Below are 25,407 nucleotides of genomic sequence, written 5' to 3'. Positions count from 1 at the left end.
GTGACAGAATTGTATCAACACAGAACTCATAAGCTGGCAAAGCCTCACTGACATTTTGACGGAACAAAAACCATAGATTGATATCAACTGCACTACATTGAGGAATAAGACAATGTCAGAAGATCCAGGACCCGATACAGAATGGACACAATTGCAACAAAATGTTGTTATTCGCTGGTGTAACAAACAATTAGAAGGCAGTGGTAAACGTGTCAAAAGTATAGGTAAAGATTTCAGCAATGGTGTCATCCTAATTACATTAGTGGAAAAGGTAACAAACAGGAAAATACCACGCTACAATAAAATGGCGTTATTCAAGTCAAAAAAGATTGAGAATGTACAGGTAGCTCTGGAGTTAGTAAGAAGTGAAGGACTTAAGCTTATTGGCTTTGGTAAGTATCATTCGGGTCATTTTTAGACAATACGAACATAGGCGAATTCAAGGGGGCACTCAGCAGGCTCACTCAGCAGGCGCACTCAGCAGGCTCACCTAAATGTTGCTATTGTAATGCAAAGGATAGGACACTAATTTCAGTTCGGCACTTAAAATTTGCCATTTCAAAATACTGGATCCGCCACTGGTAGAATAAAGTACACATTTCATATACACATAATATACACCTCGAATGTAATGGCCCTGAATGTTGCTTGACAGTGTTGGTATGAAAGGGGATGGGGAAAGAGTCGAGGTTTAAATATAAGGTAGGGCATTTGGAGGGCGAGGAGGGGGAAGAGTCAGGTGGGGGAAGAGTCAGGTGGGGGCAGAGTCAGGTGGGGGCAGAGTCAGGTGGGGGAAGAGTCAGGTGGGGGAGTAGTAGTACTATTTACATGGCACAAGGTGGAACAATTTTTCAAAGCACCAATATACACACTAAACTAATCACATTCCTCTACATATGCCTGCCATCTAGAATATAATGACCCTGGGTATTGTAGTGTGAAAGGGGGTGAGAAGGAAGAGGTTTGAATATACTGTAGGGTATGGCATTTGGAGAGGGGGAAAGATTTGGGTGGGGAGTAGGGCTATATCAAAGCACCAATATACACACTAAACTAATCACATTTCCTTTACATATTAAATTCTATAATTATCATTCAAAACAGATGCAGGGGAAATTGTAAATGGAAATGTGAGCCAGATTGGGGGAGTGATATGGTCACTTATACTTAAGTATGCATTCTTAAAACTGGAAGATATAACTGAACAAGAGAGCACCAGAAATCAGCAATTACTCAACTGGGTAAAAGACAAGATAGAAAAACCAACGATCAACAACTTGACGACAGATTGGAATGATGGCTGTGCTGTTCATGCGTTGGTCGACGCCCACGCACCAGGTAAGGCCTACACCCAAACTATACATTTTTACTTTTTTAAAGACCCAAACAAATTTAAAAACTAGTATAGTAATTTACTGTAAATAAGGTTTTATTTAAAAATAGCATCTTTTAAGAAAAAGTAAAATATTTTTATATAATAAGTGTTAAGTATAATAAGGATAGCTATGCTTGATAGATTAAAAACTAAAAATATTCGGAACTAGAAGAAGAATCACTAAATAGAGAAGTATGGAGAAAGAAGACTATCATGGACCTGCCAATTGGCAGATGACAAAGAAAGACAATGAGTGTTGTTTTTTAATATTTTTCTTTAGGTTTGTGTCCTAAACTCAAAGATGACAATGAGAACAGCGAGGTAGTTGAACATTTACGAAAGATTATGCAGCTTGCAGATGATTGGTTAGGTGTTACACAGGTAGATTATAACTAAGCATTTAGGATGTCCAATGTTTACACACAAGGACAACTGCATTGTCTTTAATAATTTCCTATTTCATTTTATAGGTTTTAACACCTGAAGAGCTTACAGATTCAAAGATTGACGAACTGAGTATGATGACTTACCTTAGTGGATTTTTAGGAGCAAAGTTGAAAGAAGGTGCTCCTATTGAAACTAAATAGAAGCTTTGTTTACACGCTTTTAAATCTTTATTGGAGTTACATTGCAGCTTATCGGAGTTACATTGCAGCTTATTGGAGTTACATTGCAGCTTATCAGAATAAAATTGTGGTTTAACTTGTTTCGCATAAAAATACAACGGTTAAACATCCAATATAATAGAAGAGTAAAAGAATAATTTATATGACAAATGTTTGCACATTAAATGCAGAATGTACACAATTTATTTTCATATTCAATAAGTCTTGAATTTACATATAACATGCAGTAAAACAGCACATAAATAACACACTGTGTACAAATAAAAATTAGTATATATTATACCTTCTCTGTTGTAGTTGCGTAGTATTAGTTTATTTTACAATTTATTTATTTCTGTACATAATATTTACAATATATTTTATGTGCACAAGGCTTTGTTATATGTTAGCTTTTTAAATAAACAAATTTGAAAGCAGTTGGCCTATTATATTTTGTCTGTACTGATGTTAGAGTAAGCCCACACCATTTTATGATTCAAACCCATCTCATTTTGCGAATTAAGCTCATCCAATTTTGAGATTAATATCCAATTTTGAGAATTATAATCTACCCCATCTTGAGAATAAGGGAATTTGGGAAAGTCCATCCTGTTTTGAGATTCAATTTCACCCCATTTTGACTCAGATTCAATTTCACCCCATTTTGAGAATAAGTCTATCCCATTTTGACTCAGATTTAAGTTTACCCCATTTTGAGATTTAAGTTTACCCCATTTTGTGAATCAGCCCACCCAATTTTGCGAATTAAGTACGCCCCATTTTGTGAATTAAACTTACCCCATTTCAAAAAAAATAAGTTAAGTTTACAGTAGTAAATATTTTATCATCAAAATTTCATTCATTGAATAAACATGCATTCATTTTGTTTTGGGCAAACAATGAACCAACACAACTTCTATAGGATAGGAAGGTAATAATGTTTAAACTGGAATTTCCTCAGGAAGTACTACTAACACTGCACTGGCACACCTTGCGCAATACTTTCAGTTTATTCCACAAATAACACTGTATACAACAAAAGAATTGTATACTGAATTGGTTCTATGGATGTAAATGGCACCAGATATATAAAAAAAACACACTCATAGTATAATACTAATGCTCTGGTAAAAAAAAAATTCATGAAATTGATAAAATCAATTGCGCCGCAACAGTAGTGTCTCCCGATTACAAAGTTACATGCTCTATTTTTAGAAACAACATTTTACCAATATGATGTTTTCCGACTACCACAACATTTTACCAATACGATGTTTTCCGACTACCACAACATTTTACCAATACGATGTTTTCCGACTACCACAACATTTTAAATACTGATTTTTACTTCAGATGCGAAATAGAACGTCAATATATATTGGGCGACTTTTTCTCATTCTCACAGATTTCCTCATCTTTATCGTTTCAACTTAATTAAATTTTAGTATATCACTGGTGGTTTAGAATTTATTCTGTGCCTGTGATGTTCATATTATTATTATTACTAAGTTTGTGTACTTAGTCAAACTGAGTAAATGTTAACTTTATGTACACATTCTTTGGGGTAGAAGATCTGTATCCCATCATCCCTTTGGTTCTTTATAAAGTAAAGCCTATGTTTTATGTAATGAACACTGATTTTATACAAATAATACCAAATTATAAACATTCTCAATTACAAACTAAGTCGGTGTACTTAGTCAAACTGAGTAAATGCTAACTTTCAAATGTACATATTTTTGTAATGTCATCACAAGGATTCTTTGGGGTGAAAGCATAGACAAGTATCCCATCATCCCTTTGGTTCTATATGAAGTAAAGCCTATGTTTTATGTAGTAATGTAAATGAACACTGGATTTATACAAATAACACCAAATAAAAAACATTACTCAAATACAAACTAAGTTGGTGTACTTAGGCAAACTGAGTAAATGCTAACTTTTACATATTTTTTCAAAGGTCATCACAAGGATTCATTGGGGTGGAAGCATAGACAAGTATCCCATAATCTCTTTGGGAATAGGCCTATGTTTTATGCATATTAAATGAACACTGGATCTTAATTTATCAGTAGTAATTTACCATAATATGAGGAAGTGGAATACTATGTTTTGTGTACAGTATTCTGCTTTATTCATTTCTTCAATGCCCTGGTTTAGTAAAATATTACGTTTTGTGTTTCACAATCAGCTTTATTTATTTGGTCACGGCCCTGGTTTTCAAGTGGTTTACAATACTATTCTCCTCGTACATAAGAATGATTGTGGTTTACAATACTATTCTTGTACATAAGAATTATTGTACAAATAGAAATACTGCTATATAGTGAAATAAATCCAAAGGTGTCAACGTTTCAAGGTTGATTATGTAAGTTTAAACATAATCAACACAGTTACTGTACCAGTTAGGCTGTGTTCAGACATAAAATCAGTTACGGAATACCTTGAGAGCTAAACCAGTGATGTTCGAATGATGTAAATTACTGTAAAAATGTACCCAGCAAGGTCATATTCCATGCATCTCTACACTAGTACGGTCAAATTTCTCCTTATCTTGTGGGCGATAAACTTGCTGTTTAAGGTGTAATTGTGGGTGATAAACTTGCTGTTTAAGGTGTAATTGACATTTCACCTCATGAGTTGGGTTTTTGTAAATTATTACATCCAAACAGACTCTTACTGTACCAGTTACGACTTAATGTGTTTAAGGTTTTTCAAAACATACAAAAACAGAGAAACATAAAAATTGTGTTTGTAATTGTCCACTTACATGAATACACAACATGCGTAATTGCAAATTTCAAGCGCACACACGATTAATATTTACAATTAATCTACAATTTCAAAACATGATTCAATATCCTCAATAATGTCAAACCTACGAAGCTCCTCATGTTTTAGTAGGTTAAACATTTTTCCAAGGGTTACGCCGCCTTGTTTGGCGAAGTCTTGTAACAATTTACCCGTTTTGTTGGGATAATTTTCCAGCATTTTTGCTTTTCGGCAAGTGTAACCAAGTATACCTGTAAAAACAACAATATTATTCTGATCAGAGATTTAATTGGATTTACTTTAAAATATATTTAAACAATTTTCCCTGTTTTTGTCATGACCTTATTTTCTTTTATATTTATATACAAATCCATTTTTTTTGTCTTTGGCTTTATTTGGTCATAACATTGCATATTGTTGGGAGAATGCCAAGAGTGGAATTCTATGGTTACAGAGTTCATTATAATAATCAATAGTCTTGTGATTCAACTAGAAATGTATAATGTGCCCAAGTATGGTAATGATGTGCCCAAATATGGTAGTGATGTGCCCAAATGAGGTAGTGATATCATCATGTCCATATATGGACACATCACATTTTTTGTCACATAAAATTTGATAGTGTAGACAGAGTTTATGGAATATAATTGTAAAAAATAAAAACAATGTAATTACATTTCAACTTAAAGGCTTCTTACAACAAAAACAAACCAGATCTAAATTTTTTTAAACTGATATTTGTTATTAGATTTTAATAATCCTACTAAAATTCAAAAGAAGCACAATTGCAAATATCTAAAACAATTAAATAATGTACTTACTTGCGAGGCCTTTCCAATTCCGATTCAATGGATCATCATAGTTCATGTTATCTTCTATGATGTTAGTAACCTTTGTGGGTAGGTCCATCAGACGCGTCTTTAAGCTAAGGCATTTCATTGTGCTATCAGGAATCTGGCAAATCTATTCAAGCAAACAAATATAAAATTGAAGAGATTGGATTCTTAACACAAGTATTAAAAACAAATCAAAAGTGAGTCAGTTTTGTGACCCTTTGAAACAAAATTAGATTATAGTAATATTTTCAGTGGAAAGATAAGTGGCAGAGACATAAATTTTTGAATAAATGATACTTACCACGTTTGCTGGTTTCTTTTGAATCCATGGTGCAACATGTTCATCGTTGTCAATATGTTCTGAGCCACAGTACAGACCATTGTACATTGAGTACTTACTGAGGTCAATGACATGTGTTTGCCTGTTGTCACCATCCCTTTTGTGACACTCGTCACATGACAACGGGCACGGAGGCCCGATCAATGTCCGTTGTGGTGAGATGGCAGTGAACACTTCCGTCACAAGATTTAGGAGATTCAGAGGGCTGTACGTTCCAAACCATCTAATAAAACAAAAATTATTGTTTTATTGTTCGTCGTAACAAAAAACCAATGTGATGTGTCCATGTCACTACCATATTTGGGCATACCACAACCATATTTGGGCATATCACAACCATATTTGGGCATACCACTACCATATTTGGGCATACCACAACCATATTTGGGCATACCACAACCATATTTGGGCATATCAAAACCATATTTGGGCATATCACTACCATATTTGGGCACATCACAACCATATTTGGGCATATCACTACCATATTTGGGCATATCACAACTATATTTGGGCACAGTTTGATAGTGTAAACAGAGAACAATTACTCACAATATGACCTTCAACAAGCATTGTTGAATTATGGACCTTATAAATAGGTCCATGATTGAATTTACAATATTAAAATAACAATGAATAAAAATATTATAATTATTATTACTTACGTGGCATGGATGTTGATAACTCCTTTCCTAGAGTCTGACTCAATTATAAACTCACAACACCCTCGCATACTAACTTGAAGTGCATTGTGACTTAGAAATTGCCAATCAGATTGTTGTAACTTCTGAATCATTAAAATAGCACTTCTTAAGAACAACCCATCTGGAATGATTCCATTGAAGTCGACGCAAAGCTGATGATGGAATTGTCTTTTAAGAAAGGGATCCAACTCGAAATGTTGTTTGAGATAAATTGGAACCAAATAAACGTCATCAGAATGATTGTTATTAGCACCACAAACATCGTTTCTTTTCAAGCAATGTATTACATTCATTGATTCTAATAATTCTACTTTGTGTACGCCGTCAACCAGCTGCGATAGAAATTTCTTTTCAGCACAAGCGGACGTTTTAAGGTTCTGCCAGCCGTCGTAATAATTCGGATGACACAGTGACTCTAGGGGAGCGTTAGAAATGGTGCAAGCGTTTCTCAGAAGGTGCTGGCGATCAAGCATGATCAACCCATTTGGAGTAGAAGACGAAAACACAAGATTACCTGCAAGAAATTGATTAAAAATTGTGATAGAAATGAGAGCAGATTCAACAAATATTACAAAACTACTAGACTGTATAAAGTGACTCATTGCATGGCACGTTTTCATGCTTCAATGAGACACCATAACAATGACTATTGTGTCAGGTAACACGATATAAATAATCTCCACTTTAAAAAACTTTGTTTGGTTAAAATGTACAGTATTTTTATATGTACGGCCATCGGAAACTAAATAAAATACTTTAAAAACTTTGATTAAATTTACACTATTTTTATATGTATGGCCATCAGAAATTCAATAAAATAATAAAAAAAGTTTGTTGTTTAAATTTACAGTATTTTTATAGGTACGGCCATCGGAAACTAAATAAAATACTTTTTAAAGAAAAAAATACTGTAAATTTAACCAACAAACTTAAAAAAAAAAAAAAAAAAATTGTTTTTACGACCATCAAAAAATTAAATTTAACAATACCTGTATTAAGGATATCTCCTGAATCATGTAGATACGTCAAGCAACTATTCACATCCATGCAATTTAAAATAAAGTTGTTCTGCAGTTGAAACTTTAATCCTTGATCTCGCAAATCATGAACACGCTTATGAAGTTGTAGGTATCTGTAAGGATACGAAGCATCAACGAAGCCTTGTCTGAGAGCCACCTTTGAAATATGATTCTTAACAACTTGCATGTCATAAAGATGAAAGTCTTCGCCAAAATGATCGTCATACATTTCCAACAACATATTGTTATCAGAGAATGAATCAAAACTTTCACTTATCAGTTTTCGTTGATTATATCTTGTGAGCTTCACGATGAAACATGGCGCATTTGTCAACGCATCGTACTGCAACATATTGCCATAAGACACACAAAATCGGTTGTGTAACGTTCTGCCAATATCGTGAACGTTGCATGAAATATTAGAATTCTGCGTTCCGATCAGATAAACTCTGACCTTTGTTGATACATAGCATTTAATTTTACATAAATGTTTTTGGATTGTTTCCAGGACAGATTCAGAATCCGCAAGAAACTGTTCAACACTGAACTGAATCGCATAAATAGCGTGTTTACATAGCAGTATTTGGGAACATGATTCCGTTAAGTGCCCTTCCTTAAGCGCAACGACTTCTAGACGAACATTTTGGTGGAATGTACCACCAAATGATTGTCCTCTGAATGCAAAGTTTTGTCTTGAATCCAACACTTCCGCAAAATAGTTAACACTATGCTTGACTCGTAACCAATCATGATCTTGATTCAGATCTGCATATGCCAAAGCTGCTACAGGATTAGTTGGTTTTACCTCCGACATGCTTGTTGCACCAATCAGAGATAGTGTAATGGATGAACTTTCTTTTCCAAATACAAACAGTTTCAAGAAAGGAAGATTTGGCATGTTGGTGTCCAGCCAGGACTCTTTATTTACCACTTTTTTCTGCCTTTGAGGATTAAGAGGATTTGTACCGCCTAGGTATAGTTTTGATGCATCATATTTTTTAGGACTTTGCACAATAAATTTTACATTTCTGGTATTTTTCACAATACTGCTTAGTTTGCTTACCTATAAAAAAAAAATGTTTTTTTTATAAATATTTTAACAATATAGCATAAGAATATTATAAGTCTAATAATAAAATAGACCATCTTTGTTAAATATAGTCTAAGAAATTCATATTGAAATTCATTTCAATCGAAATATAGAATGGTTTCATTTTTCAAGAAGTTTGCAATTCTCAGAAACCTCTCTAAAATTGAAAGTTAAAAAAACCAGAATGTATTCCTGGTTATACACTTCCTTCAAACTGGGAAACGTGAAATTTGATGGGAGAGAAATTGTGACTTTTATTAATTTCAGATATAGACTTGAAATTCTGTACTATATAATTAATTTTACAATGTTTCAGATTAAATACTAATCTGACATAAGTAATGTATTTTAATGTAATCTCTATTAAAATATTACTTTTTGTATGTTAAATTTTTTCTTTATGCCACTAATGTGTGACACACTAAATACCTTATAGTACCTCTAAATATGTATTGTAATTCAATCATCCTTTTATTCAATATTTTTTTAAAGGCCTATTCACAATCAAAAACACAGTTTGTCATGCATCAGTGAACATGTATTCACCAATCTACAGGTACACACTTTCACTTAATAGTGAATTTGTGAACGTCTTTTGTCCAAGCTAACTAAAGGCATATTCAGCAACGCCACAGACATGCACAAACCATGGAGGTAAAAAATACCTACATGCACAAGCAACGCCACAGACATGCACAAACCATGGAGGTATAAAATACCTCCATGCACAAGCAACGCCACAGACATGCACAAACCATGGAGGTTTAAAATACCTACATGCACAAGCAACGCCACAGACATGCACAAACCATGGAGGTATAAAATACCTCCATGCACAAGCAACGCCACAGACATGCACAAACCATGGAGGTTTAAAATACCTACATGCACAAGCAACGCCACAGACATGCACAAACCATGGAGGTATAAAATACCTACATGCACAAGCAACGCCACAGACATGCACAAACCATGGAGGTATAAAATACCTACATGCACAAACAACGCCACAGACATGCACAAACCATGGAGGTATAAAATACCTACATGCACAAGCAACGCCACAGACATGCACAAACCATGGAGGTATAAAATACCTACATGCACAAGCAACGCCACAGACATGCACAAACCATGGAGGTATAAAATACCTCCATGCACAAGCAACGCCACAGACATGCACAAACCATGGAGGTATAAAATACCTACATGCACAAACAACGCCACAGACATGCACAAACCATGGAGGTATAAAATACCTACATGCACAAACTAACCTATATAATTATTGTTTGTTGATATTAAACTATTAAGTATTTAGAATTTTTTGAGGACTTAAAACAAATTAAAGTGCAGACTTACATTTTTCTCAGAATCCATTGGGTTACCATTAACAGAGAGTATCCAGTCTCCACACTTCAACTTGCCATAAACTGGCGAATCTCTCTTTATGCTATGTATTGTGAAATAATAACGGCAACTTCCCTAAAAACGTACATTATCATTGATTTGAAGTTTACTACATTAATGTTTTAAAAGTATTGTTTAAATCATAAGAAACAGACTTATTACAAATTATTAAAAATCCTGACATGTGCCAGGACCGTCACCAAGGTCGTGTTTATACAACACCCTAAATTTGAACACGGCTTAAATTTTTAGCGTGTTGTTCGGACCGAGGTCAACCCACCTTAACGTTTGCTGTTATACTAGAAATCACGATACCGTGTTGTACCGGAAGTTTCATCAACACACAGTGCATGCTAGGATAAAAGGTCAAATCATGATGGTCAAATCGTTGATCGCTTGAATTGAATTGTTGGCTGGGTTGTTGTCAACAAATCATCGTCGCCTCCTCGCTGTCCGATGTATTCGCGCGGTTTTTACCATTTTCATTATTGTATTCGTTCACGTTTGCATTGTTGTTTATTTTGTTCTCGGTTCATTTAAATTAATAAAAGTTATTTTAAGGGTTTCATTGTTTCATCTATACACTATGGAAGAAGATGCCATTTTTGCGATGTTATTTTTTATTCTGTTTGGAGTGGGAAACGATAGTCTATAGAGGCCTACTAGCACTACGAGTTGGCCCTACCAGGCTAGGCGTAAGACGTGGTAGGAGGATGATTGCTGGCAGCGAAGCAGCAATAAATGGGCCCAATCTTGTTAGACGTTGCATGACATGATTGATATTACGACCTGTTTTAACGAGAGGTCAAAATATACCCTGAGGACACTTCCAACACGGTAACGGCAACCGGGAATCCACCAAATTTTAGGATTCAGCCAAGTAGCCTTTTTTGCAATTAAAATCTCATTACACGGAATCTCTTTGTTGTTATACAACACACTTCTCGTAGGCGTGTAGAATATGCGTGTAATAGCGTGTTGTATAAACGCGCCCCAAGTCACAATTCCACTCCATGTCATATGTCACTCTCAAAGAATTGTAATAAGGCTTTGTATATGTTGTCTTGTGAACGGGATTTCGATCTTTAAGAGGGATAGTGAATGAATTTGCTTAGGGTTATCCTTGAAAACATAACTATAAAGTAAAACTTACCTGTTTTTGATAGAAAGCAATACCAAGTTTGCCATTTTCAGATTTTTCCACGACAACAGTTTTTGTTGGTGACGACCAGGTAATGGAATCTGGAAACTCGAAGACAATGTCTAAAACATTCATTTTCTTTCTCTTCTCAATTGGTATGTTTAAAGGCAACTTGTTTCCAATATTTTTTGGAAATGATGGAAACTCAACGGCAACATCAACAGGTGAATCACTGGATTTCATAGACTCATCCGATGTAATATTTAACGAGAGTGAACTTAATGACATTTCAGCGCTGTGTTCTGACACAGATCTTTCAGCAATGAGTCGATGAAGCTCCATGTTGGTGCCAATAGACATCTCAAAGATCACCTAGAATATATAATTCTAGGTTTACCTGCCGCGAGGTAAAATAAATGAGACAGTATTTCAACATTGGCCTATACCGTTTGTGCAATTTTATGTATTTTCTTGTAGTTTTATTTTCTTAATTAATATGCCAATTAATTTCCATCTTAGTGGACCAATACAATTTCTTTAATCTTGATTCAAATAGTGTAATCTTAATTCCATCCATCCTTATTTTTAATAAAAAATAATGTATGATTCTCTCTCCCGATTTTACTTTGCTAATCGCGCATTTTATGATGGCTACACCCCCTTATTGTGTAATCTCAAACTTTCTAATTTTATGCTGTCCACACACCTTTACCTGTAGACCTAATCTCTAAATAAAGTATATATAGGATTTCTGTACACATTGATTATGCCGTTTTGTCCACCGCACAAACGGTACGTAGATGTATAATATTAATGTTTAATATTTGGGAAGCGCTCGCCTTCCTGTTATAACAATATTTAATTCAGAACGAATTAATAAAGTATGATATTACGTCATCACTGCCTTCCACTTCTTGGAATTTTGTAACAAGAATTGCCTAGCTAGTTCGCACACAACACAAGAAAGAACAGAACCTCAGAAACATGCTTAAATACACATGACAACTACAAACAGGCGCGTCGTAAACAAAAACATTTAATCTTAAATAAGCACATAGTTTTTTAATTGTATAATTTAATAGTAAAAAGTGGAATATTACCTTATGAAGCTCGGCGTACGCCAGGACCGAAGAGGTATCCTCCTCACGAGTGTATCAACTGTTGCTGACCACACATACAAACCGCGACAACAACAAGAACTTCACGAACACAACATTGAGGTCGCACTTTATGTTTTACCAAAGATACAATCATCTTTGGTTTTCTTTTTCATTCCCGATACGGAGCTAATCTTATAGCCCCGTGCCGATAGCATGGAGCTATATTACTATCCCCGTGCCGATAGCATAGAACTATATTACTATCCCCGTGCCGATAGCATGCACACAGTAAAAATCTATTCTCCATGGATTTACTAATAATACAAAAAACATGCGACATTCATTGAAATTTAAATTACTGAACCTTATTGAGAAAAATAAAATCGTTGTGAACATTTACACGGAATATGACGCAAAATGAATGCGACAAATTAATGATGTCGGACGGAAATCCGTCGTGGAAAACATGATTAAACCACATTAATCGATTTACCAATGATTGGATAGAATGTGCCCTCATATTTGGCGTTCATTGACACGGATCAACGATCACCTCTAATCCGAAAAACACGGACGCATATTACTTAATTTTATTTCATGAATATTTCATAAAATAAAATTGTACGACAATATCACAAAAGTCTGTAGAAGGTTGTGTTATGGTTGGCGATATTCATACTCACTTTACACGTAGTAGAACGCCACCCTACTAAATCATTAGTAAGTTGAACTCGTCGTTCAAACTTGTAGGCGCCAAAATATGCAATAAACTACCAACTGAAATTAAACTTTCCCAACAATTATTGCTTCATTCAAAGCTAGATCGTGATTTTCGATTCCGGATTTTTTTTTGTATTTAAGACATGACCACAATTCAAAACAGGTTTTCTTTTACCTGATTGTGTAATCCTGTATAAGATGTTGTTAAATAAATAAATATGGCATCACGTGGTGATACAGTATTTTATACGTAGCCTTCCTGTCGTCTGCCGTTCATCGTAATATTTAGATTCCGAACATTGGCGACTGAGAACTAATTAATAATACTGACAAACAAATTGACAAAAAGATCTTTTAATACTGTATAACAATTGTGATAGAAAAGAAAACAAATATAAAGGCAGTTGAGTGGTCTGCTGGAACAGGGTTTTAACAACCTACAAGTATCCTAGTAGGCCGTCAAGAGATAATCAATCAATGAATTTTTCAACTTTTAAAAAATCAAACACACACTATAAATACAATTTAAAGGTTATTAAATAAACTTGATATAACATTACTAATCTAATCTACGTTTGACAATGGTCCTTCGACTTGAATTCAATACGTAACGCAAGGACACGATAAAGCTTGGTTCCCACTAGAACGTAAAGCGTGGTTCCCACTAGCGACGCAACGCAAGGACGTAACGCAACGAAAGTGAATTGACCAATTGACAGTTAGCAATCACAAGCGAATAAGCCATCGCTTGTAATTGGTCAATTCACTTGCGTTGCGTTACGTCCTTGTGTTGCGTCGCTAGTGGGAACCACGCTTAATTTGACCAATCACACGAGCGATATAGTAGTTGAGACGATCCATCGTGTCGTGATTGGTCAAATTAATTACGTTGCGCTGACGACGTTCTTTTCGCGCGTTGCGTTGGTAAAGCAGCGCGCACGATTAGTATGGGAACCAAGTTCGTCGCGGACATCCTAATTTAACATGCTGAAAACGCTAAAAAAAAAGCCTATGTACTAAAAACATACACTATGTACACAACTAGCAAACAAGAGGGTTAAATTTAATGTTTTAAGAACGGTCTTAATTTAACAATTTATTTCCGAATACAACATTATTGGTTACTTCATTTTTTTATCACAATACTTTGTAACCACTCTGTACAAGAATTCTTTGGTTTAAAAATCTACTTTCTTTCAGTGCAAGTAATAATTGTCCAAACACATACATTATTATAAATTTCGATCTAAATTTGACTTTGTTCATTGGATTATATTACAAGTTTTAAAATCATTTTTCACATTGATCTTAAATCTTTTAGTATTTCTCTGGTTAAAGACTGGTTTCCTAAAATCATACATAGGCCTACTGTCTGTACATCTGATGTTTTAGACACACGCATTGGAAACTAGCAGAGAGATTACCCAAGAGTTATTATATATAACAGGGAGCTTTCAATTTCCCGACGTCATAAAGCATATTTTCCACGAGGCGCGACAATCCTGAGTTATGATTGGTTGCACAATTTTCACGTCACAAAAAGTAGGTGAAAATAATAATACGCGTGCGTACTAGTCAACGTTTTCCATTCGCGCGAATAAATTCGCCTAGCAGTATTTACTTCAATCGATGTTTAGATTTTTATATCCGACTTGGAGAAATGAGATAATTTACATACGGTAAGTATTGGATCGTGGCAAATGGAAAGCTTCCTAAAAAATGGTTTCCACTAGCGACGCAACGCAAGCAATAGCGTTGCGTAACGTCGTAGTGGGAACCAAGCTTTAATAATAACTCTATGGGAGGATTACCCTGATCACAGAGTAATCATTTGCAGCAATTCTTTCATTTGTTAATTTGTCTAAACATTTATCCATCATTCTTTTAATTTCTAACTACTGCTCTTCTTCTTCCTCCTCCTCTTCTTCCGATGTTGCCTCTGCATTTTTATTTTTCTTTGGAGTCTGAAAAGGAAAACAAGATGTCATTATCTAAATCAAGTTTCATCAATCATTATCATCCAAATCATTAAGTTGTATTTGTACATTCAACATATCATTATGTCTCAATGTATCCTTACCTTTGTGTCTTCAGACTACAAAACAAACAAGAAAGAAAATAAAATATTTTATATCTACAGTCTTTCACATTATTGAATAAGATTTGATTAATATGTTTGTCTCCCTCTGTGAATATTAAATTTGCCAATGTTGCTGTAACTCGGGGGATATTTCAAAGACCATTTCCCTCCCCATGCACCAATCGTGCCTCTTCTTTTAGAAACCTTTTGTAATTTTTAATTCCAGTTTGAATTTTAGGATATTTTGTGTTTCTGCTGATACTGTTTTATATTACTATATTATTATTTGTCCAACTTTCATTAATACTCAAAATTCATATTAAACATTGATATGTTTTTAAATCAAAAATTCTATAGACAGTATTGTGGCATTTTAATTAAAAATTTGTCACGCCTGAGTAATCAGCTATCGGTTATGATTTGACCTCAACCTAGATTTAAATAATTAATCTTCTTACGACAAAACGAAACATTAACAATAATAAACGGAAAATGCCAAGAGAGTGAAATAAGTAGTAAAGGTTTTATGTAGTCAGGGACAAGCTCAGATTCAAATAAATAGCTTTTCTAAGAAGATCCCTAAACAGGTCACGCTTCCATCAGCTTGGATACAATTTTGCTGTACATATTTTATCCAGTCGGAGTTTCATTTAAATTATAATTTATTTTCTCAAAAAATAATGGTAGTACATTTAATTGGAATGTTCAATATTATCTATATTTCAGAAAAAACACATAATTGAAACAAATTTTATATAAATTTCATTTAAATTATTTTTCTAATAATTAATATGATTTAAGTAAATTTACTATAATTTTAAATATAATATTAATAATTATTTTGAGAGAATTTGAATAGACCATGAACAATTTGGGAACATTAACATTTTAGAAAAGCAAATGATACAACATACCAAAATACATTATGATGCTTAAGTACTGTACAGACATTTAGTAATTGAGCAGAAGGCAGGAATGATGTTAACAAAGAAAAGACAGAGAACAAAGAAGGACCAAAGGATGGCTGCTGCTGCAGCCTGGTAAATGTAATAAGCATATTGATCATAGAGGTCTTATGATCTACCTGAGGCATCTGTGTTTAATACTATATCATAAACCTTCATGTATTTATTAATTAATAATATATTTAATAAATATATTTAATTCATAATTTATTTTAGTATCAAGATCATTTTAATTCAAAGAGTCCTTTGATCTATCTGAGGCATCTATGTTTAATAGTCCTTCATTTATTTATTATAATTTATTTAATTCATAATTTTATTTATTTTAGTATCAAGATAATTTTAATTCCATTTTACCAATCTTTCCATTATTTTTTGCAATAATTTCTATACTTTATACTTTCAATTCAATTTTCAATTTATGACAATGTTGTTAAAATTTGTTTGTTATTGGCAGAAATTTGAATAAATAAATAAAACATAAAACATTTTCAAAATATATACTGGTTACCTAAATGTTGACGATATCAATGTTACTGTATTAGAGAATGTCAAGTATAAAAGTATGTTGTTACTAAATGTGAACTCCTCCTGGTAATGATCTGCATGAGGTAGTAGTGGGTTCAACATACTTAACATTTTAAATTAGATTTAAGAATTTGGTTTCTGGGTTACAGACAACAATATATAAAAAAGTACAAGATATTGTACACATTCAATTGATGTTGTCATTTTGATAAGATTGTCACTAAACTTCAAATGAACAAAATAAATTAAATAATCTATCTTTTTAATTTAGGAAAATATAATTTTAATAATTTAATATTTCTAATTTTACATTCAATCTTAACTTCAAATGAATAAATAAAATTATATTTTTAATATAGGATAATAATAATATTAAACTATAAATGATATAGTTTAAAAATGTGTACCATAATAATTATAATTTTTGATTGAATCACTTTTTTGGTTGGCAGTCTGAAATGCTGAATTGAGCTTGCAACATTGTTATAAATAATATTTCAAACTTGAAATGAATAAAATAAATTAAATACTTGATATTTTTAATTTATTTAGGAAAAATAATTAAAATGATATAGGAATTGTAATAATATTTCCAATTGAGTCACTTTTTTGGCTAAAATTTGTCTGAAATGTTATAAATATTATTTCAAATATATCTATCAATTATGATGAGAGAATCACTGATTTAATAGAGGAGGGAAGCAGCAGAAATAATAGGGTCACATTCCAGGTAATGTTGACATTACTCCTCACATGATAGAGGTCATGTAGGGGTCAAGCCAGTTTTGTTTTTATGTTTTTATACAAGAAGGCCAAATAGCGTGTGAAAGTGGCCATACAAGCTGTTAAATTTACAATTTATTGCTACAAAAAATTTTCCTAATTTTCTTTTTACAAAAACAATATATTTGACAACAAAAAAGAGTAGTTTTTGAGAAATCCTTCCATAAAATAAAAATTAAGCTCTTCTCATTCAACATTTTACCCAAAAACACTCAAATCTAACTTAGTACAGTACTGCATTTTGACCCTATTGTATCTATCAATATATCAAAATATTGACACAATCTACAGCATAAAGAACACTACATCAAAATATTGACACAAAACTAGAAAATTTAGCAGTGTACACTTTGAGTAAACCAATTTAAACGCATAGTAGCATAAAAAACATAAAGCTCTATCTACACTATCAAACTAGTTTGACAAAAAAAAGTGTGATGTTCCCAAATATGGTAGTGATATGCCCACATATGGTAGTGATACGTGATCATGTCCATATATGGGCACATCATATTTGTTTTATAGTATACAAGGCTTTAGACACTTTCATTTTCTCTTTCTATTAATTTGGTATGTGTATTACTTTATTTCATGTAAATATTGTAAATATGTTCTAGTTGAGTCATCAGGAAACTTTGTGTAGCATATTATTTAAAGCAATTATAAAAAGTACATATCAAATAAATGACCTAATAAACTACTCTATTTAATATTTTATGCATACAAATTAAATATTGCTTACCGCCGTTTTTCGTGGTCTACCTCGACCTCGTTTTTTTCCACTTGAAGAGGTGGCCACTACTGTTTTCTAAATATAAATATATTAACACATTATAGACATAGGCCTAAACAAAAAAATAAAATTATACTCAATTCTAAACAAAAACTTTATAAATCACGATTTTTTTTAAACAAAAGAATTCAAATGCGCCCGATCTCACACCCTTCACCAACGCAACGCAACATCGCGTATTTTTAATCGCGAATATTATTAGTACACAAATAATAAGCATGTACTTTGGTGTCATGGCGCCCACTTGGCATATAATATCAGAGTAATATAATAGCATATTTAACAGTGAGAAGTAATGGTATTATTTTTTACCTTTTTCGCTACAGTCGTTGCTTTTGTGCTACCCTTTGGCCTTCCTCTAGGTCGCTTTTCTTTTGGCTCCTCTGACTAAAATGTAAAAAAAATCATCAAAATTGTCAACAATACACCAGACGTTTAATAAATGAAAAAAATGCTAATATTTATAGAAAAAAGCATACTACTTACAGGGTCTGGTTTCGGATATTTTCGAGGCCGTCCTCTGCCTCTTCTTGTTGGTTCTTCAATGGCGGAATCTTCTCCCTTTTTTGAACTCATTCTTTGTGAAATGTCGTCTGCTTTCCTTGATCTATTCTTCGCGTATCGTCTGCGTTCGCTTAGCTAAGCAACCAACGTTTTACGCCCGCCGAGAGCCGCAGAAAAAAATAAATAAAATGTCCACAATTTATTTAATTACTACCAGATATATACAGGACAGCAGTGCAATTAAATAGAGGAAATTATGTTGATTTGTGAGCAAGTAAGGTTTAGCGTATATTGGACTACGGACGCCTCCAGCAGCTCACATCGGGAAGCACGGGTAGTATCCACGCTTTCTCACTAAGCAAAACAACAATAGGCTAGTGAAGAGTGCGTGTGTATTAGACGTGGTCATGTGACCAATGTAGCGTCCTTTTTGTATACACATTTTTGTTACATTTTTTGCTATTTTAATGATTTATTTAGCAAGCTTACATGCGGCCAATTTGCATCATCTTATAAGTCAACGATTAAATCACTGACCTCGTATTTATTAAGTAATTAGTACAATGTATAAATTGAAAAAAAAAACCTCAATCGCGATCGGTGTTATCATAGAGATATTATACTATAATATCTCTATGGTGTTATCATACACATGTGCATAAAACACCCGAATATACGCCCATGATACTATTTTCCCATCGGAACATGACGCCGAATTTCTTGCAATTACGTAGAAAATTAGTCACAGTAATTTTATCGTTATGTTTATTAGGCCTACGGAAGTTGGAGAAAACTTAAACAGGGGAATTATAAATTTTAATTTTCTACATAATTTATTGTTGGTTTTTTTTTATAAACTTGATCGTCTTTTATTTTGTAGGTTTGCTACTATTGTCACAAATAATCCGAACTAAGCAGCTGCTTTAACGAAAATTAGACGTGCCTTTGTTTTTATGTACAAAAGAACACAATACAATTTTGCGCGGGAAACTCGTAAGTTCTCGTATTGTGCGGGAAACTTGTAAATTCTCGTATTGCGCGGGAAACTCGTAAGTTCTCGTATTGCGCGGGAAACGCGTAAGTTCTCGAATTGCGCGGGAAACTCGTTGGCTGACCGTCAACTTTAAAACCAATGAACATAAATGAAATGTAGACTAAATTTTGTTGAATATTTCAAGAAAAATTAAATTGAATACAATGTATTGTTATCACCATCATCACCATTAAAGTTGCATAACAACTTCATTGATACTTTTAATGACTATATTTTGTCTCCTAAGGGTCAATTAAAGTTTAACACGATCGTTTCCAGCCACCCACATATTTATGGTCAGCGGTTTGTGGTCACACGAGTTTATGATCACCTAGGGAACCAGAACACCAACATTGCGTGAACGGCTCTTGTTGATATGTGACGAATAGCCCCTGACAATTATTGGCTAACAATTTCTTATTCTTATAATTTCTTGGAACATCACTATTTTATGAAGCTTACTTCATGATAGGCCACACAAGGATATGTCAATAAAAGGAAACAAATCCAGGATATCAAATAAAAATCAAATAGAACCATGTAAATCGTGTTAAATTAAAAATGTAAGTACTGTACTTAAACAAAAATATATACTTTTCCTTCGAACTTGGTGAACAAGAACACTTATTTAAATACCATTAATACAGTACTGGATTAAATTAAATACTTTAACCTACAAGGTATATATGTACACACTGTAGATTCTAACAAACCAGTCTACATCTCTGGTGGTGCATCAGTACACTATGTGTCTACTGACTGTAGCAAAGCCCTTATATTTCAAGTTAATAATGAGTTTAATTTTCCTCTGTAGTGTCCTAGGATTTCACATTGATACACATTGAAATACACATCTTGAAACAGAGCCTTTTATTCATAGATGAATTGGCATTTAGAATTCTGGGAATTGTATGTACATCTATGTATATGTACTTAGTAAAGCCCTTATATTTCAAGATAATAATAAGTTTAATGTTTGTGTGTCAAAGAATGACACCTCTAGCATTTCCCATTGATACAAACTGCTATCTTTAAAAAGAGCTTTTTATTCATAAATGATTTATATAGGCATGCAACTCTCCTATATTAGTACATTATGTGTCTACTGTAGCATTTCACAAAGCACTTATATTTTAATGATGCTGGATATAGGCTGCAACTTTTGCATCTTCTGATAAAAACCGTATGTACATCTCTTAGCATTTGTAGATAGTCATCAGCCTGTGTCCATAGCTTTGTCTTCAGATGATGTTCCTTCATCCAATTCATCTGTAGTTTCTAACTTTTCACTGGGAGTATCTTTAGAATAAAGCAGTATTTTGATTAATTTGTGACATTAGAAAAAGAGCAATAATAGAGGAAGACAGGTAAATTAAGCTAACAAATCAAACAATCAATCGATCGATGAGAATCAATCAACCGATCGATCGATGAGAGTCGTGAGGGTGTTGATGTAGTGAATAATGAAACTAGAGATAGGCTCTCACTATATTACCATTTATTCATACACGTTTCAACAGCATGGAAAGTGAAACCCACAAATATTCGTACCTGTTGTTGATGCAGACGTCTTTGGTTTCAAGAAAACTCTTTCCATTTCAAGTTTTTGGACAGTTTTACACAAGTAATTCATCATTGGTACATCATCTTCAGTTTCTGTTTAAAAAAAACCCAAAACTAAGTATGTGCAAACTTTTGAAAATTACAGTTGCGCTACAAATTGAACTCAGGTGTGTAGGTGTTTAAGCTTACTATACAACCATGCACCTTGGAGGCATTTTAGGAGTGTGTTTAGAAAGTGATCACATGACTCAAAGACAAGGCCTGTGTATGTGAGTGAATGACAATACAGTCTCCTGGTGTTCTCCTGGTGTTATTTGTAAATAATTACAAATCTATAAATAGCAAGTTTGTCTGTCTGTCCATTTGTCTTACTTTCCTTTCCCTCCTCAAAAATGACCGCTGTTCCCACTGTGTGCTTGTACTGTCCCTTAAATATACAGTTGTCCAGTTTAAGATGTGGACTGGGAGAATCTATATCCTGTAGAAAAGACAACATTATTAAACATTAACAACATTATGGTTCCAATCATGTAAACTGTAAAACATGCTTGACTTAAACACATCATGGAGGTATACCTCCATGAACGCATACAGTAGTAATTTTAAACAAGGACTTAAATAAAGTTATATTAAAGTACTTGTTTTTAAAAAGGTGCATTATTAAAATGAATGATTTAATGATATATTGTTTGAAGGTTTTCATGGAGAAATCAAATGTTGATATAAAGTTTGCCGTACACCACATTATTAATTCTGAAAAGAACTATTGAGTTTCTCATATCAATAAGATTTAATAATAATACTTACAATGACTTCACAATTTTTACTATTTTTGAATTCATCATGTGATATTCCAGACAGTTCCACTAAAACATAGTACTCCTGTAATTGTAAATTAATCACATTAATTGGGTGAATTTGCTACTTTCAAAGCGGCAACCTTTACCTACTTGGTTGCATAGGCCTATCTTAGTACTGTGGCGTGGCGTGGTGTGCTAGCTAGGTTACTAGGTAGGTAGATAGTAGAGAGAGCCCAGGCCTAGCCCTAGCGGGCCTAGCTCTATAGCCTTACATCTAACCTTACACCATTATATTGAAACATTATATTTAACTATTATATTTTGAATAAAGTAATATTCTTTTCCTACCTCCTCCTCCCATTCATCCGAATCTTCATCAGGCATGACATTATCTTTGGCTGTCGCCATTGTGTTTCTACTGCTACTCTGTATTGCTGTCTGCTCTTTTTACGAATTCAATTACGAGAATATATTTTGGAAATCATTCTTTCGTTTTCAATTAGTAACCGTCTATACCACGTTATTTGGATAATTAATACGTATTTTCAGTTATTAATTTGAAATTCTGTTATTTTTTATTTTAGAATTTATAGACTTAAATACGTTTGTTTGAGTACTATCTAAAGATTTTATTAGTACTGCCCTGGATGTGTCAAAGGTCAGATTTGATAAACAAAACGTCAATGACAATTAGGCCATAAGCAGTAAATTCTAACGTTTCATCTCGTTCCGATGTCATGGATCTACAATTTCTTTACATATTTAGAATAATAATTTTATAAATAACAACATATCAAAAGTTCTCCATAATCGTGTTAGACAATTTTGAGAAATTACTGTTTTATTTTGGTACTTTATTTTAATATACACCGCGTGAGTGATTTGGTCGGGCCGAACGTTACACGTTCAAATTATCCGCAACGTCTTAAAAACTGTACCACGTGATCGTATTTCACCAATCATGCTCTGTTTACAGATGAGGGGAATCCCCAAAACTCACACACGGCAACGTCACACGTGGACAAAAATATTCAATGATGAATGGAGCTAGACGTGGAGGAAAATTTGTTTGATTCCCCACCGAACAAATGCTACTGTAAACGAAGAAATGATGCATCTTATGATCATCCTATTGTATTGAAATAGTCTCCTGCTCATATAAGAAATGGGATTTTTAGAATGTTACCACTTAAACCAGTGTGCTATATTAATAATATTCGTACAGAAAGGCTAGGCTAGCTAGCTACGTCTTTAGGCTCTAGCCTAAACTTAAAGGCTTAAGGTAGCACACTGGCCTAGGTCTGGAGGTGTATACTAGGCTACTCTCAAGATGGCATAGGCTAGGTAGGCCCAGCAGCAGCAGCACAGTACAGTTAGGCCTGCTACTAAACTATAACTTAATGGGCTGTTATTAAGTTAAAACGGCGACAAACGGAATACAAAGACACAGGTGAGGATAGCATAATTTTAGTACATTTTGAGCAAACATAATAAATACACATTAAAATTAATATATTATTATTTATTATTATTAATAATTACAATTGTTTGAAATAATTAATTTGGTCTGGCCTAGAGTAAGCAGGCTTTCCCTATACTGTACCTAGGCGCTATCCTATTTAGTATTATGCATTCATTTTGATGGCCTGGTCCGAAGACTAGGCCTAGCTAGCTAGGCCTAGTATTCATACATCAGCCCGGTATTATTTTTATTTATAAATGCTTAATTTTAATTTAAAATAATTTATTTCATTTCAACTGTATCATTTCAATTCAATTTATATTCAATTATTTATGTCTAGGTTGTCTAGTGGAAAGGAGGCACCAAAATGCTGAACACGTTCACTGATTCTGGTAAGTTTTGGATCCTTTTTTAATGTAGAGATGAGAAATGCCAAATGATTTATGTTTTGTTATAATTATATACAATAGTAGTAAAATTAGTAATGAAAGTTAAAAATACAGTAGTAATGAATGCAAGAAATAGCTGAAAAACATCCATTACTTTAAAAATGTTTTATATACCAGGTTGCATTGTCAATAAACACTATATATAGTAATGGAAAGTGTGTGGTAGAATAAGTAAAGTTGAAAATGTTTCAACATTTCTGTGTATGGTTTACCACAAATCTGAACTAATTTTTAAATATAAAACCAAAAAGATTCATTGTAATTTAATAATATTCAGTTTAACTAAAATATTAAGTAATCAATATAAATTAGATAATCTATTCTTGATTATTTGTTACAGAAATGATACCAACTTCAAAACAATTGTCATCATCTTGAATTTTTCATAAACTTCAAAACCATCAACTGGCTGAATGTAAAATACTTACTGCAAATGTTGCTGAATCTATGTTTAATTGTACCTACCTACCACGTAGTATGTACATACTGTATATGAAGGATATTCCACATAGTAATTATTACTTATTAATTAGTTAAAGTATATTTGCTATTTCCATTGTACACTGGCCATGCCGCACCTGAAATTGACAACTTTTCTACTTGACTACTAGTTATGCTGGTACAACGTATCTAGAGAAGAGTAGGATTATATACATTGTATATTGGGCAACATGTAGGGTTGTAAAAAAACACAAATCCAAAAGAAACAAAAAAAAATAAATGAAAATACATTACAAGGTATTTGTTGTATATTGTGTGTATATATGTCCATCTCATATCATTATCAATAATAATAGTTCTCTCCACAAGACTTACATTCATGTTATCAATATAAAAACAGTAAAAATGGGCTGGCAGGCCTACTTATCTGGTGTTTCACAGAAAAAAATGGGTTGTTTTTATGGAAGCTCCTGGCCTAAATTGGCACTAAAAACTCCTAAAAAATGCAATATTTAAGTTACAATAAATAAGTTATTGCATAATCATTTATTGTTTGTGTTGAAAATTTACTCAGATGTCACTAACCTATTAGCATACCCATTGCATGAATATAAATATTATTATGGCAAGTCATTTTCTAAGAAATCATGTAGGCTTACGTACTCCTCAAAAACAAATAAAACATCAAAATTATCTATAAAATTTGCAAATTCTCAGCTGGTGCAGTGCATCTTCCTATATAAAAAAAATCATCCTATATAAAAAAAATCATCAAGCTGGTTTGAAAAGGTTGTTTATCAACCCTCTCGGGTAGTTGTACAGAAAAGGCATAGTATTTATTCAGGCGCCTTTTACGGTTTGAGTCGAGTTCACACAAAATTGGCACTAAAAACA

At 33.2% G+C, this 25,407-nt stretch overlaps 4 protein-coding genes and 2 long non-coding RNA genes across 6 annotated transcripts in view; 2 read left to right on the top strand and 4 right to left on the bottom strand.

The window, feature by feature from the left end:
* LOC140058634 (uncharacterized) overlaps positions 1-25,407 on the bottom strand; it is a 64,193-nt gene that overhangs the window by 11,227 nt on the left and 27,559 nt on the right. The gene's annotated exons all lie outside the window — the stretch shown is intronic.
* LOC140058632 (filamin-A-like) lies at positions 7-2,018 on the top strand. The gene is made up of 4 exons (XM_072104325.1): positions 7-392; positions 1,105-1,338; positions 1,656-1,756; positions 1,846-2,018. The coding sequence occupies exons 1-4, from the start codon at positions 113-115 to the stop codon at positions 1,960-1,962; spliced, it is 732 nt and encodes a 243-aa protein (XP_071960426.1). The 5' UTR covers positions 7-112; the 3' UTR covers positions 1,963-2,018.
* On the bottom strand, positions 2,167-12,442 carry LOC140058622 (uncharacterized). The gene is made up of 8 exons (XM_072104315.1): positions 12,393-12,442; positions 11,305-11,689; positions 10,104-10,226; positions 7,622-8,714; positions 6,594-7,146; positions 5,890-6,151; positions 5,574-5,715; positions 2,167-5,003 (listed from the first exon to the last, which is right to left on the bottom strand). Exons 2-8 carry the CDS (start codon positions 11,650-11,652, stop codon positions 4,810-4,812), a joined length of 2,715 nt encoding a protein of 904 aa, XP_071960416.1. The 5' UTR covers positions 11,653-11,689; positions 12,393-12,442; the 3' UTR covers positions 2,167-4,809.
* LOC140059176 (uncharacterized) lies at positions 13,451-19,135 on the bottom strand. Its single transcript, XM_072105029.1, has 4 exons — positions 18,748-19,135; positions 18,574-18,648; positions 18,211-18,276; positions 13,451-15,076 (listed from the first exon to the last, which is right to left on the bottom strand). The coding sequence occupies exons 1-4, from the start codon at positions 18,835-18,837 to the stop codon at positions 15,008-15,010; spliced, it is 300 nt and encodes a 99-aa protein (XP_071961130.1). The 5' UTR covers positions 18,838-19,135; the 3' UTR covers positions 13,451-15,007.
* On the bottom strand, positions 19,981-22,713 carry LOC140059004 (general transcription factor 3C polypeptide 6-like). The gene is made up of 5 exons (XM_072104812.1): positions 22,510-22,713; positions 22,169-22,243; positions 21,734-21,839; positions 21,350-21,454; positions 19,981-21,097 (listed from the first exon to the last, which is right to left on the bottom strand). The coding sequence occupies exons 1-5, from the start codon at positions 22,567-22,569 to the stop codon at positions 21,015-21,017; spliced, it is 429 nt and encodes a 142-aa protein (XP_071960913.1). The 5' UTR covers positions 22,570-22,713; the 3' UTR covers positions 19,981-21,014.
* LOC140058633 (uncharacterized) lies at positions 22,865-25,084 on the top strand. Its single transcript, XR_011847029.1, has 3 exons — positions 22,865-23,611; positions 23,964-24,015; positions 24,413-25,084. It is a non-coding gene; the product is annotated as an uncharacterized lncRNA (long non-coding RNA).

Source organism: Antedon mediterranea, chromosome 9 (genome assembly GCF_964355755.1).
Source record: "Antedon mediterranea chromosome 9, ecAntMedi1.1, whole genome shotgun sequence".
NCBI classification, from domain to species: Eukaryota; Metazoa; Echinodermata; class Crinoidea; order Comatulida; family Antedonidae; genus Antedon; species Antedon mediterranea.
The sequence above is the reverse complement of the archived record's forward strand: the minus strand, read 5'-3'. Positions and strand labels throughout refer to the sequence as shown.

Excerpts from the sequence above, each read along its gene's own strand:
- LOC140058632 (XM_072104325.1), top strand. The coding sequence starts at position 113 with ATGTCAGAAGATCCAGGACCCGATACAGAATGGACACAATTGCAACAA. Across the intron at positions 393-1,104 it reads ACTTAAGCTTATTGGCTTTG|ATGCAGGGGAAATTGTAAAT; the intron begins GTAAGTATCATT and ends CATTCAAAACAG. Across the intron at positions 1,339-1,655 it reads GGTCGACGCCCACGCACCAG|GTTTGTGTCCTAAACTCAAA; the intron begins GTAAGGCCTACA and ends ATTTTTCTTTAG.
- LOC140058622 (XM_072104315.1), bottom strand. The coding sequence starts at position 11,652 with ATGTCTATTGGCACCAACATGGAGCTTCATCGACTCATTGCTGAAAGA. Across the intron at positions 10,227-11,304 it reads TTGCTTTCTATCAAAAACAG|GGAAGTTGCCGTTATTATTT; the intron begins GTAAGTTTTACT and ends GTACGTTTTTAG. Across the intron at positions 5,004-5,573 it reads GAATTGGAAAGGCCTCGCAA|GTATACTTGGTTACACTTGC; the intron begins GTAAGTACATTA and ends TTGTTTTTACAG.
- LOC140059176 (XM_072105029.1), bottom strand. The coding sequence starts at position 18,837 with ATGAGTTCAAAAAAGGGAGAAGATTCCGCCATTGAAGAACCAACAAGA. Across the intron at positions 18,277-18,573 it reads CAACGACTGTAGCGAAAAAG|AAAACAGTAGTGGCCACCTC; the intron begins GTAAAAAATAAT and ends ATTTATATTTAG. Across the intron at positions 15,077-18,210 it reads GTAGACCACGAAAAACGGCG|ACTCCAAAGAAAAATAAAAA; the intron begins GTAAGCAATATT and ends TTTCCTTTTCAG.
- LOC140059004 (XM_072104812.1), bottom strand. The coding sequence starts at position 22,569 with ATGGCGACAGCCAAAGATAATGTCATGCCTGATGAAGATTCGGATGAA. Across the intron at positions 21,840-22,168 it reads GTAAAAATTGTGAAGTCATT|GATATAGATTCTCCCAGTCC; the intron begins GTAAGTATTATT and ends TCTTTTCTACAG. Across the intron at positions 21,098-21,349 it reads GACGTCTGCATCAACAACAG|ATACTCCCAGTGAAAAGTTA; the intron begins GTACGAATATTT and ends TTTATTCTAAAG.